This window comes from Perca fluviatilis, chromosome 8 (assembly GCF_010015445.1).
Source record: "Perca fluviatilis chromosome 8, GENO_Pfluv_1.0, whole genome shotgun sequence".
Classification (NCBI taxonomy): Eukaryota; Metazoa; Chordata; class Actinopteri; order Perciformes; family Percidae; genus Perca; species Perca fluviatilis.
Window position 1 is genome coordinate 28,598,069 of NC_053119.1, and position 14,616 is coordinate 28,612,684.

A 14,616-nucleotide genomic window follows, 5' to 3' on the forward strand; every position below is an offset into this window, starting at 1 on the left:
TGCGTCAATTAAACAGAGACACCAGGAGCAGAGGCGGAAGTGAAGCAGACGCATCTCGGTTTTAAAGCACAAGTTGAAGCTCTATTATAAATCAAGAGAAAAGTGACTATAGAAGCTGTAATACAGATACACTCATGTGAATACATTCAATGTCTGTAGCCTACTTTTGCTAATTGCTTTTTTTGTTGTTGATGAAAATAGCACGTAACAAAAGGTAAAATATCAGATAAGATCAGATAATGCAGAAGTGGATAACTGGCTGTTTTAAATGAGCGGCAACGTGAAGTATTCTCATACTGGAATGATAGTGAATAATGGAAGACTTATGTTCAGTCATAATAATAATAGCCTAATGAGAAAATGTACTTATTGCAGTCATGTTGCAGACAGCCTACAATTTGGGCTAGTAACACATTATTTTGCCTGTCCTAATTTATCTGATATTTGTACTATACAATTAGAAGAAAACGTCCTCTTATCATAATGTCTCATATTGTCTTAAGCACTAGCAGGCTTATATTGCTCGTTGTGTTAACTTTAATCGGCAAGCCTTATTTTGAAAGTCCAACCGGAAGTTGCAGATGCCTCTGTGGCTGACTTGAGAGCGGATTCTCCAGCAGCGGCCGGACCGGAGGACCGGAGCCGCTGGGTGAGCGTCAGAGCGCGGATGATCGTCCTCTGTGTCGGCGAGGCGTGCGGTTCGCTGTCACAGATTCACTTCAACGCTGCTCGCGTTTGATTTTCTGCCCAACTCCCAGCAGGCTAAAAAAGCTCTCGAGCTCGGACCCAACATGGGTTAGAAAGAAAAGCGACCTATGGATTATCCACTTTGTGCACTTCGCCGAGAATGATGGGGGGGAGAGAAACGGACTTGTTTTCGCAGAGACATCCTGACAAAGACGGGGACTGAGAGGGAAACGAGATTGGGATTCGCTGCTTCTCTCTGTCTCGCTTCGCATCTTTTTTTTTTTTTTTAAATCATTTATACTGTGTATTTTTCATATTTTTTTTCTTCATTTTTTTTTTTTTTTTGATTATTTCCCCGCGTGTGTGCGAGACAGAGAAATGTTTGCAGAATTGCTGTGCAGCGCCGTGGCTCTGGTCCTGTATGTCAACACTCTGGGCGCCGATTTCTGCTACGATGACAGGTACTTGGGTAAATGAATGACATATCCAGCCTCGTGTTAGCCTACTAACGGCACTGGCTCCACTATATATATGTGTCCTCACCGATAGGCTACCTTCATCATTTCTGGACAAACAGCAAAGCAAAAAAATCATCATGTTGCCATCACTCTGAACGAGCGGTATTTCATTGCACCAGCAAACACTACTGACAGTTACCCGGTAACTCGTGTGAGCTTTTTCTTCAACACAAGCAGTCTGCCTCAAGGAAAGTGCCACTGATGTAGGCTATCAATGGTGCTTTGAAGAGCTGTAGTGAGTGATCAAAATGCCTTACTGGTTATACCCTTACCTATCTGTAGTAGCTACAGTGTGTCAGTAACTTGGAAACCACTGTTATATTCGTACAGACACCTGTGTGTGTTTTTAGGGAGTTTAATAGGCATCATGATCATACAGTATTTTCACATTTCCAGTCATATTCCTGCAGCATTCTTTCAAGTAATCTCTTTCTGGCATCACCATAGTTTTCGTTGACTGATGAACAGTGAAACCAGTAGTAAATAGGCAGGGTTCTTGGATGCCTCAGTCTCCTGAGTCTGGACTTGCTCCATGTCTTAAGTTGTGCTGAGGCTGAGGAGCTAATTGATCTCTGGAGGAGAAAACGTGTCTGCTCTCCCCAACAGCACCACACAGAAGCCCCTCTGCCCAACAGTTCCCCAATGTGCATCCTACTGAAACTTTGAGCACAGTATTTTATGATTAATTTACTTAAAAATATAGGCTGCAAGTTCTTGCTACCCTCCACTTGAAGCCATCTGTGTGAGAAGGCGAGCATGGTTGCATGGGTTCAGCCGCTGCTGTGATGCGGGGGTAATGCATTACTCATGACTGGCCGTTTTGATACTTGATGGCTGAATGGTTGTCGGTGCCTCGGGCTCTTTTATGCACCATCCGTGCGTCCATGTAGGTCAGAGGCATCCTTGTTTTCCTGCCATCACTATGTTGCCTCTTTTTTTTTACAGCCAATGTATTGATTTAATAATGAGCTCATATTTCTAAGATATTAGGCATGGATAAACCTGTTCTTAACAGAATCATTACTAATCTCTTTAAAGTGACTTTGCCCTAGCAGTGTGTATAACAATCAATCAGTTACTTTTGGTCAACAGGTGCAGCTTTTAAAACACACCCAGAGGGTACAGCTTAGTGAACAAACACCACCTTCAGCATCCTGTATTTTCTTCACAACTTTGCTCTGTACGTAGAACACGTCCTGCTTAACATCCCCAAAGGCCTTTTTTTTCGCTGAAAGTCTGATACTTTTTTCTTGTGGTAAAGAGTTGCTATAGTTTTTGCACTTTTGTGTTCTGGTCAGGTGATTCAGGCAACTTTCTTGTACGAGAAAGATGGTGCTCCGTGTCCATTAAAGCCGTCAGGGCGGGGCAGCGCCGTGCAGAGGTGAGAGGCTACCACTGCGTATGACTGCTGCCGCAGAGTCAGCTGCTGTGCGGCTGCTGGAGAGCCTCGAGGCTCCCAAGTTTTAATGTAAGACAGAGAGAGGCAAACTCTGATTATTCTGCGAAAGAGATGTTAACATAATGTTATTTATTACCATGTGAGTTTTGGTCCAAGTTATTGCAGGCTTCTTATGAGACGGGATGAATGACTTACTGTAGTTCTCCAAGGCCTGGGGATTTTTTTCTGACTTATTCTGTCTCTGTGATGTTTTTCATTGCGGGCTATCAGTCATCCAGTGTTATCTGTTTTTAACACCACGTGTTTGGTTCAGGCTTGCAATTAGCAGCAGTCTCCTGTCCCCTCGGGCTTCACTCGGGGGAGGGAGGGAGATAGAGGAAGGGAGGGTGCGCAGTGATATATATATATATATATATATATATATATATAATTTTGCTAAGGAAAAACAGCCCTGGACACACACACTGATCTAACCTGCTAATGCTGTACATGTGTAGAGAAAAAAAAAGCTTATATGACTTGGTGATTTTCATTATGGGAAATGAGTGTGAATGACAATGAATCAAACTGCAAGCGTTGCCATTACCCAACACCCTACAGCTCATAGGTGGGATTTATTTTAACTGAGTCTGACAGTAATTTATGGATCATACAGATAATGGTTTTTTAAAAGCTCAAAGGACATCCGTATTGTCGAATGTAAGGCCTCATGCTCTGAAATAAAGATCTATGGTTGATGTTTTATTTAGTGTGCATTTAGAAGTAAACTCTGTGGCTTCCATTGAATGTTGATGATGAATAGTTGCAGAAGAATTAAATATGGATATTTTGTCACAGTGCAACATTGATTCCTCTCTGTGAGGAGACGGCTTGTGCTACTTTTTCGCTCTTGGCTGTGAAACCAATTCATTTACTCAACTCAGTGAGTGATTAAAAGTTAGGATCCAGAATTGTGCTGTGTGTATGGACGCGTGTGAAATGCCTTGGAGCTACAGAGCTGGCATAAAAGACATCTGAGGATTTGCAATCGATTGGCTGGCAGTCTCGTATGGCCATGGAATACATAATGATGTGTTGCTTTCTTTCTGTGTAGCCTACTCTTGTTATGGTGAAGGGAGTGTTTGAGAAAAAATAAATCTGTCTAGGACTGTGGGGCCAGATGGACGTACATAGCGTTATCGGCGCCATGGCCAACCCGCAGAAAGCGCACGCTGTGATACTTCAGCTTACATCGTATTTACCAAACTTGCAGTTCATTGGGTAATCGGCGCCTTTCTCCGCCCACTATACCGCAAATTGCGCTGTAGCAAAGCGTAAAGTACTGGTGCTATGATACGGCTGAGCGCAGACTGCGATGTTCCCACTGCCGATGCTATGACTGTTTGAAATGATCCCGATGCCAATATTCGTAATGTAGCGAGGAATTTAACAACTGCTGGAATGGAATGTGGATGCTGAGTCGGAGATTCTATGTCATCTTTGAGTTCTTCCAGTGACTGTAATATTGCGTTGCTGCTTAATCTGTAACGCTTAATGATTTCGTGTTCACTCAACTGAAAAAGTGTGATCCTTGTGGCAAAAATCCTTTCAGCTCGTCTCCTTGGCCTATGTCTTCGTCTTGCTCGGATTACTGCTGCCATTTCACCAGGGGGCATATGCGAGGAAACCCGCTGCCAGCTTTACACCTGCTTTTACGAAGCGGAGAATGTTCACCGCAAAATAGAGGCGCGCTTTCACGGGCGGTTTTTGTACATACCGCGGAATACATAATTGGGCGCACTTTGCGCTTCCCCTCTCATCTCTTTATGGGAAACTCCCACTTTCCCCAATTTTCCATTTTTCAGTTCTCGCGACAGGCAGTCTGCGCTTTTCCCTCAGTGCGGCCTGTTTGTACATACCTCGCCATGCTTTTACGTGCACGTTGCGAAACAAAGCGTTTGTACATTTGGCCCTGTGTGTTCTGAGACACATACAGTACTTCTTATCACTGGTTACACATTAATTTGAGCCCCAGCTAACTTCATGCATTTCATACATAGTAACCAAGGCCGTCAAGAGGTCACAGTTAAAAGGGGGAAAAAAACAGTTTACATGTTACATGTGTTTTAAAAAATGATATCCTCCAGGCTGTAAAAAAAAAAAAAAAAAAAGATCCCATGCACGGCCCCTCCCTCGATTAAAAACGACAGCCTGAAAGAGTGGCCTGCTCCGCGCCGAGCCAAACCCCCCCCGGGGAGCTTTTCCTTTCTCACCCCTGGACACACTCATCATTACCACATACACAGCTTTGACACCTGCACTGGAAAATGGGAATCATACGTCATATAGTTCATATCTCTGCTGCTATAATCTACAGTTAGGGCTGAGGGAAAGAATAGAAGAGCCCAGATAAATGTCAGAGGAGAAATACTGGTGCAATATTGTGTGACTTTCCGTAAGCCCGCACACTAGAAACCTGCGGTTCACAGCAAAACCTGGTGAAGTACGTTATTAGCATGATTGCCGGTGGTAAAATTTATGTCGCGGTCCTTTTTTTAAAGTTTCTGAAATGAAAAAAGCCTCTGTGGGTTAAGCAAATTAAACATACTAGTGGAGTTAAATAGGCGGCCACTTTCTCCATTACACAGCTGCAAACGTTGAGCTGTTTTCAAGGTATATTTCAGCCTGCCCACACACACACCGGCTTTATGGATTATCGTTCCATGTCAGGAGCTTGACGGATGTGATGAACTGCACCCCACCTCGTTTATCTGCCCTGGTGTGACGTTGTGAGGTTCGACCGTGTGAGGATGTGTGAAGGTTGCGGGTCACGTGGAAGGACACAGCCTCCCTGGGCGTGGGCGATGATTTATAACGCTCAAGACAGTTGGTAACGGCGAGCCGCCGCTCTGCTCCATGCCCTGAAAGCTTTATTAGAGAAGTCGGGATTGAATCGGACGCTTTCACGCTGATGCGGTTTGATCTGAGCTTCTAGTCGATGACGGCAAAGAAGCCACACAGCACTTTGAGCGGTGACTCATGTTGTTTAATGATCATACCAACCGGGTGATGGAAGAAAAAAACAAACAGTAGTGGATCTGTATTTATTTATATCTTTTCTTTATATTTTTGGTGTTTTTTGTTCATTTTTTGCTTCATTTTATGCCATTTTGTCATCCTGTATAGTCGGCAGTTTCCTCAAAGATGCACAGACAAACGCAGAGAAAAGGAGACTGGGTACTTGACCTCAAGTCTAATGACAATCAGGTTTTTGTGCACTCTTTATACCACTGTCTGGTACTTGTGTGGTAGCCAGCCTGACCTACCTGGCCTGACGTGGACTTTGCCGCCATCTGTGCCCATGGCTGCCTCCTCCATGGCACTGTGTGTCAGCGCACTGATCTGGAACCCTACTCTCATGGCCTATACTGTAGGATGGGCAGTTTGCGGTTATGTTGAGAGCCCAAGGGCGGCAACCCAGCAGTTTGAGCATCTCCGCTTTTTTTCCCCAGTCAGGCTCTCTCTGTCTGCTCCCTGTAATTACCGCCCTGCCTGCAGAGAGGGACTCACGACATGGTTTGGTAGACGTAGCTGCTCTGCTCTTCGCTCTCTCGCTCTCTCGCTCTATTTCTCTGTCTGCCTTCTCTTCATCAACCCCAAAGCCTTTTAGTCCTCCAGTGCCCATGATCCAACGACTGCCTCCAGATGGTCCCGTTTGGTAAGCAGTTTAGGGTTTTTCTCTCTTCTGCAGTTTGAAGGGGAAGGTTTGAAGTGGATTCAAATGGAGGATGTTGTGTTTGCTTGTAGTTGCCAGGATGGAGACATCAAAGTGCCCAATGGCACAGACAGTGCTTAACGGAGTCAGTGGAGATGGCCTCATGACTGAAAGCACATCTAGCCATATTATTGTATATTCATATTGAGTTGCTAAAATCAATAAGTATGAAAGGGGTTTCTCATAGTGATGAACCCACAGAGAATTAGCTTTATAGCATTGTTCAGCTAATGGTTTTGGTTTTAAGTAGGGTGACCAGATGTCCCAGTTTGCCCTGGACAGTCCCGATTTTGAATTGCTTTTGAGTCCCGACAAAAGCCTGTCGGGACGCTAAAACGTCCCGGTTTACACCAGGAGCGACGTCAGCCGATTTTGCCGGGGCTTCAGCCCCGAATGTTTTGAGTGTATCCCCGAATGTAACTTTGTCCAGTTTATTATTCTGAGGCGAATAGAACGGGCAGCTACGTGCGGGGTCCGACCATGCTGTATTTGTTGCTACCACCTAGCAACCGTCTCTACGTGAGGTTGTGAAGCCGTGAAAGCCGGGTGAAGTTTTCAGAGGAATCCTAGCCAAATCAGTCTAATTCATTGATGCCATCAACACAAAGTTTAGGAGCTCAATACTAATGACTTAGGTTGAAGTTCCTGTGATGTGACGTTTCCATTCTACGGTTCAGACTCAAACACACAGAGTTCTGAAGCAGACCTGTGCGTCGCTTAGTGTCCACTCTCGCTGTAAAATGCAGGGCAGCTTCAGGTTTATGGATGCGCTCAGCTGTGGCCATGCTGCGGAACATGTGTCGTGTTTGTGCTCCGTGTATTTCTGCAGCAGTAGTTTCTGTTTTCCACCTCCGATGTAGAGCAGTTTACAGCCACTTCTCTAGCTAAACTATTTGTCTCATTCAGAGACCAGAGACCCAAAGGTGGCTCTGTGTCTGTCAGAAGGTCTGAGATCTACCATATCAGCAGAGCAATCACTTAATGCACAGCAGACTATGGTGCAGGTATAGATTATTTTCTGAAATAAAGTGACTTTATTCTTGTAATAGCCTATTATAACTTCATTTTTCACAAAATATTACAACTCCTCCAAATCACAGAGAACACAGATGAGATATATTTTGAATGTGTACAAAGTTTTGAACATGAGCAGAAATCTTGCTCAAATCTGAAATATTACTGTCCAGGGGTTTATTAATAAATTTAAATGAATTAATGTATCATTGAGGTGAATAATTGTCATATGCACATTTAAGGAGGTTACTTCCCCAACAAAAAGATGGAAAACAGGAGGGAGGAGTAAATGATGCCTAGGCTACATGTGTGCAGACTCAGATATTAGAAAAGTTAGAAAAGTCGATCTACAGGAGAATAAATAGATGAAAGCAATACAGAATGCCTGAGAGCCTTACTGCAATATATATTCCATTATGTTTTTATATTTGGATTGTAATCTAGGTTTCTCTTCACATAAAGATATTTGCAGCATACATTGATTCAGAAAAAGGTAGAAATAGGTGCATAAAAATTGACCAGAATGCAGGAAATGAAGTGTTTAATGCTAAAAATTTACAATAAATAATCTTAACTATTTTGGTGTAATTGGAATAAATAATAGTTCAAAAAATCTTTTTTAGAAAAACTCTCAACCTAAATCTCACACTAAACTGAAAAAGGCTGTTGCTGCAATTTTGTTAATTTTACAGGAAAAAACACTGTTCTTATTAGATGAGGAGCCTAGGATCAAAATAATGAAGTTACTGTCTGTGCCTGTGTCTGACCTGGGCTGGCACATGTTCACGTTAAAAAGCGTGTGCGTGCACGAGCACTACGGTCACGCTCAAAGTGTCCCGATTTTAGTTCTGGGAAATCTGGTAAACCTAGTTTTAAGTCCAGAAAATGTACTGTTTTGGTTCACTCTCACCACTCTCTCATAGTGTTTTTCGGCCACAACAATGACCTGTTTTCAGCAAAAAAAAGCTCTAAAACACCCATTACTTCCCTAGCACGAAACAGCAACTAAACGAAACAAAAGTTAGCAAGAAGCTAGTGAACATGAGGTCACATTTAAGGTCAAGGTCAAGGTAACTTTATTATCCCCGAGGGGCAATTATTTGTACAGTCAGCAGACACACATAAAGACAAGACAAACAACAGTACAGCAAAACATAAAATACCCACAATATCTAAAACACAATAGTAAAATAAAAAATACATACATTTAAAACAATTCTCGCAAATTGTTTAAAATGGAAATAGAATAGATGTGGGAGAGAGTGGGGAGGTTGATGCCTGCAATCTTGCCACATGTCCTAACGATACTCTCTAGTTGTTTTTGGTTTTTCATGGACAGAGAACCAAACCAGCAAATAAAACAGAAGGTTAAAACAGACTCAATAAAACAGGAATAAAACATTCTCATAAACGTGGGGTCAATGTTGAAATTCCTCAGTTTTCGATAAAAGTACATACGCTGATGGGCTTTGGCACAGACAGCATCAGTGTGCGGTTCAAAACATAGCTTGCTATCAATTATTGTGCCAAGATACTTATATTCTTGTACCGTCTCAACAGGTTGGCCATCAATGATAGTGGGGGGAAGAGGGGGCCACTGTTTCCTAAAATCAATAATCAATTCTTTAGTCTTAGAGACATTTATGTTTAAAAAAGAACGCTTACACCAATCGTTAAAGTCCTTCACTATTGGTCCGTGTTCGATCACACATCATTTAGCAAAGAGAAGATCTTTCCTTCAAGAGTTAATGGAGAACAAACCTGCCATAAAATACTACTCCATATACAAAGTAAATGGTATTCAGTTTTTGCAGGATTTAGATAAATGTCAATTATTAATATAAACGCACAATGAATATGACTGATGACCAGTGCGGTAGTGGCTATTTTTAATGTGCAATGGGAGTGTTGTTTAGAAGAGGAAGCTTAAATGTTCCTGAATTTCCTCCCTTAAAATCACCAGGGAGTGCAATCTGTTGGCAGGAGAGGAAAGAGATATGTGCGAGGCATCCTGCCCAATCTTGTTGGCCCCGCACTTATGTATTTTTTGCACAGTCTTCTGAGGGGAAGACCGTGTGTGAGATTTCTGACCAACGCTTACACATTATACACAATTACTGTGCGCCAACTTGAGACTGTTTACGCTCCAGGTACAGTAGCTGTCAACTAATGTATTTAAAAAAAAAAGTTATTTTCGCTAATTCCTTTCTCATTTTCTCTCAAGATGCCAGAGTAGCAAAGAAACAAGAACTAATCTCCCTCCATCCAGTCATTTCATTTCACAGAAATGGATGAATCTCTTGTGAGAATATGCCGCCACTGTGACCATCGTTACTTGAGCTACACCAGCCCGGAAAGATCAGCTCAGTGTCTAACCACAGATAGATTGGATCTCCATTTTCCCAAGCTCTCATTTTCCAACAAATAGCCGATGAGGGTAGAAATTGTTATGTTCACCCTTGCCACAATTGCAAGATAAGCTAGCCTGGCAGAAATGCATTTGTTGCTAAAAATACCATTAATGAGGGGTTCTGATATGTTTGTGAATTGCTTCCCTTACCCACAAAACCCTGCTGAATTACTTCAAGCATCAGTCTTGGATAGAGTGAGTTCATATTTAGGTCAATAGGAAACAGGTGACTGGATATGATGCTCCCTTTTCTCCCTCACTGCCATCACCAGGCCCAGAATAAGACATCATTATACTGTATCTTGGTCATCTCCTGAAGTTCATATAAAAACCGCTGGCCTTTGCACTGCATTCCCTGTGGTGAGGACAGAAAGGGAAAATCTGAAATACCTGCATATTTGGAAAATGTGCAACGGCGATTAAATTTGAGAAAGTGTTTTATTGGTGCACTTCCTAACATGTAAAATGTGTTGAAACACACTCATTGCAGCAGAACACTGCAATCCTGTTACCTAACTTTGGATTTCCTTTTCCCTACCTTTCCATTCTGCGTCTCCAGGTTTCTCAGTGACTGTCAAAACAGTTATATTAGCTCCTCAGACTGCTTCTAATGTGTGATCTGTGTATTGGCTGGTGTGACCCCGCCAGGCTTATGCAAACTTTCTCCTTTCTGCAGTTCTCTTATTGCTCTGGCAATTTAAAGGCTTGGAAATGTGTTTAGTTAGCGAAACTTGCAATATTTTGTATCACTTTCTATAATTCAACGAGGCCAATATTCACAGATTTTATTTGTTTATTTTCGTGCCATGCACACAAAGTGCCCAACCCTAAGACACCAACATTTCATATGTTGGCCAATAAATAATTGCAATTCACAAATGCCAGATATGTTTAAATAAACAATACAAAACAAGGGAGGAAGCCTTATTTGGATCTTATAGTAATGGAAGGAAGAGCAGGTGCTCCTCATGCGTAGGCGTAGTTCTGTCAATAGAAAGGGAATAGATTCCAGACACAAAAGAACACTGCTTCATTAAAGTACAGAAATTTAAATCTTTATTATTGCTGATACAGGATTTAAAAAAGAGGCCAATGCATATCAATTCGACACTTTTACACTAAAAAGTTTGTTAGCCACGCTAGCAGCACGGCTCTATGGATGGCAATGGCAGTCGGTCAGTCCACCACTTTGGTCCAGACTGAAACATCTCACCAACTATCAGATCGACTGCCATTAAACTTTGTACGTACATCAATGGTCCCCAGACCATGCATACTAATTACTTTTACTTTCCCTTTGGTGCCATGGGCCTTTGGTTTATGGCAGAATACCTGCAAAATTAATGATATTCCCATACCTTCTTACTTGTTCAACAAGTACAGCTTCATATTGGCCACTAGTATGGCTGTGGACTCTTGTTTCCAACTGTAAAGTGGCCCTATTTGGTCACAATAAAAAAAAAAAAGAAAAAAAAAGAAATTAAGAGATCCTTATCAAATCTGTAAAAAAAAACGTATGACTATTCACAAATCTGCCATAAAGTATATTCTCTGCTGCAACTAAAAGACACATCCTTGTGCTCAAATCTGATTAGTGTGTAAACAGTAGCAGGTTGTAGTGCTGAGCACGGTAGCGCCACTAAGCCATACGTTTTTCACTTAGTCACAGTTACCCTGAATGACACTTTACACAAGGAACATGCTCCTTCGACGCCACTGGACACCCACAACCTCCAGATCCAGATGATGTCTAGACTCTTGAGAAACGTGATACATACCTAAGTCTTAAATCCCTGTGATGGTGTGATGTGGAGTTGATCGCACAGTGTGGCGCTGGAGGAAACTCCCTTTGATTACCGGAGCAAACTGCTACTGTGTCTGCCGTTGATAAGACTGAATGTGTGTGGCAGGTAAGTGTGCTGAATCACTCTGGCGATTGCCCGCTTTAGCTGATTGTCATTTGGGATAATCTACAACACTAGGTAACTGTTCTCACTTTGGGATTGAAAGCTGCTCATGAGCAGTCAACATGCTCATTGTTTCTTGAAAGCCCTCGCTGGGCTCTAGCCCGGGCCAAGGCAAGCTGCTTCAAAGCTGCATTAATAAGGCTCTAATGCTTTATAATCACCCCACTGGTATGCAGTGGGATGAGAAATGTAGCCATATGTAAATGTCGGGTTTTCTGCCCGCATTAGAGATTAACTTTGCTGCCCTGCACAAGACGTTAACCTTAGTCTTATTTGGGTATTCTCGGTGCTCTTGCCTGGCTATTTAATTAAAAGCCAACAGATTATCTCTCCTAATACATCATGTGGTTATAGCAGACGCAGCACACGCAGTATACTGCGCACACACAGACGGACACGCATGATAATAATCGTTTTAAATGGGAATAAAGTTTAATGCCGGACTGAATCATCCAATAAGCAAATCCCGCACGTGGTCAGTATTGCTTGGCAGACGTTCAACACAGCTACTCAATAATGTGAGGAAGGTTAAAAAGCTGCCAAGGAATACACTAAGTCAAAATGGTGGAACAAATGTGCCGTTTGACCAACAGAACCAGATTAGTGGGGTTCAAAATCAAATAACATGATGCATCTGGTGTGTCAGCATCCGAGCAGACGTGTGTGGTGATGGGTAAATGCTGGCTATAGGTTATGCTCCCATCATTAGACGTGGGTCTCAAATGATTTAACTCTGCAGGGCTAAGTTGTTAATGGGTCTAGACAAGGTTTTGGATTTCGAGGGCTAATGCTGGCTGATGGCTCTTAAGCCGTGGCTACTCTCAGGCTCTTGGCCCTCTTCATATTAATGGGATTAACAGGACTGTGGATGAGAGGGGGGCACGACATGTAAGCAGAGAACACCAAGCCGTTAGAAACAAAAACTCCGCTGTCCGCCATATCCGACAGGGATGCAATCGTTTGTCCTTTTTGTCCTTTTTTTTTTTTTAGTAAGGAAGAGGAGAAGGCTACCCCTCTTCAACGGGCCTCTCCATCTCGGTGGCCTTATTTTCTGACAAGGAACGCTGGCTCGTTTCGATAAGGTTATGACACAAGTTGGCCGGTCCGGGGGCAATGCCTTTGTCCATTGTGAGAAGAAGGGGCTGTGTGGTCCCTCTGTTCTCCCTGGACCCAATGAAGGAGGCCATTTGTCCCCAAATAGAGGGGAATTAAGCCCTGGTTGTGTTGGCCTGTTGTTTATAAAGGACAAAGAAGCAAGACCTCAGTGTTCAGTGTTTGGACAGAGCAGAAAACTGCTGCAGCTTTGCGGACCAAACCTGTCAAGACCAATTGGGTAAACTCATTACGGTCGTACGTGCTCTGGTTAGGGTTTTCAAGTGTGTCGAGACAAAGAAAGGCCGAGGATTCACAGTTAGGGAGCTAACAGAAGCTTCTTTGTGTTACGAATATGCCAGCTCAACTTGTTAGTTTTGGGTGGCGTGGATGTTTAGCTGGAAAGATGATGCAATGGTCAATGCACTTCGAGGAAATGCGGCGCGACAGGTTTTAGAGCTGGTTGCCAAAGCTGACAGAATCGTTGCCACACTTTAGTCATTTATAATTGGAGTAATTGCGTTGCGTTTTAACTATGAGCCATATTTTACTGACGAAGAAGTGAAGTCAAGAATGGTTAAACGCATTTTACATAACCCAAATTGACGTTTTGGTGCTCTCGCTGAGGAGGGTTTGGTGTTTTTGATAGTGGATTGAACGGTTGTGAAGCTTTAACCTGACTTGCTGCGGAAACCGAGGGACTGGTCAGGCGTGCGTTCTGTAACAATTTTTTTGTATTTGTGGACATGTGAACGAGCCAACCGAGCAAACTGAAGACTGGATTCTTGTGGAGGATTTGCCTCCTCCCTCTCTCTTCCCTCACTTCCTACCTCTCTCACCGGACCACAGCAAACGGAGGAAGCACATCTTTTCACAAGCTGCCTCTAATTGATACTGTTGAGCCCTGGGAACCCCAGTGCGTGGTTTTAGTACTCTGCAAAATGCGTGCAAAGCACAACAGCCTGCAGTGTGCCACCCTCTGGGACACCACAGGTTATTTACAACCAGACGAGCAGTCTGGCCCAGGTCCTCGTATAGTTTCATTTAAGTAAGTAAAAAAAAAAAAAATAAATACCCACCGCACTTGGATGTGACGCTTGCCAAGCCTTTCATCAATAGCTACACCGAGAGAGGGCAAGAGTTGAATCCAATCCAGAACTGTAATCTCAGCCTTAGGGGGCTTTTCACTAAATGGTTGTGTGTGGTTATTAAAGAATGAAAGCAGTTCTATATGTAGGTTAAGTTCCTACTGCTTGCCTTGCTGGCTTTATGCTAATATTTCTATGCTTTGTGCTTTTGCTATTCCTCACCAGCTACACCTGTATAGTTGTTTGAAGAAGTGCTTTTATTTCTAAAAAGTCATGTTAAGTGTAGGGCTGCAGCTATCGATTCTTTTTGTAATCGATTAATCTAGCACTTTATCAATCGATTAATCGGATAATGTTTTTTTTGCGTTTTTTAGACAACCAAAACTAGGGAAAAAAAGCAACATTTTCAGAAGAAAGCAACATTTGTATTGCCTACATTGCTTACAATATCATCTCTCAAAAAACTAAACATATTAAGTGCTTTTAAGTGCCATATTACATTGTTTTTAAAGAATTTTTTTTTCAAATGATATCAACCTCAAACTAAGGCATACATTAAAACACACAAACATTACATTAAGTTGTGCAACTTAACTTTCAGAACTACAAGTTTCAACCTGAGACTGATCTGTATATACAGTAGGCCTATATGTAAATACTAGTTATGCTCAACCTATTTTCATTTAT

At 42.5% G+C, this 14,616-nt stretch overlaps 1 protein-coding gene across 1 annotated transcript in view; it reads left to right on the top strand.

Annotated features, from left to right (window-relative positions):
* The first annotated feature begins 613 nt into the window (after window positions 1-613).
* tmtc2b (transmembrane O-mannosyltransferase targeting cadherins 2b) overlaps window positions 614-14,616 on the top strand; it is a 123,229-nt gene continuing 109,226 nt past the window's right edge. Inside the window, exon 1 of the mRNA XM_039809139.1 lies at window positions 614-1,148. Coding sequence (XP_039665073.1) covers window positions 1,066-1,148 — 83 coding nt within the window. The 5' untranslated portion in view covers window positions 614-1,065. The remainder of the gene's footprint in view (window positions 1,149-14,616) is intronic.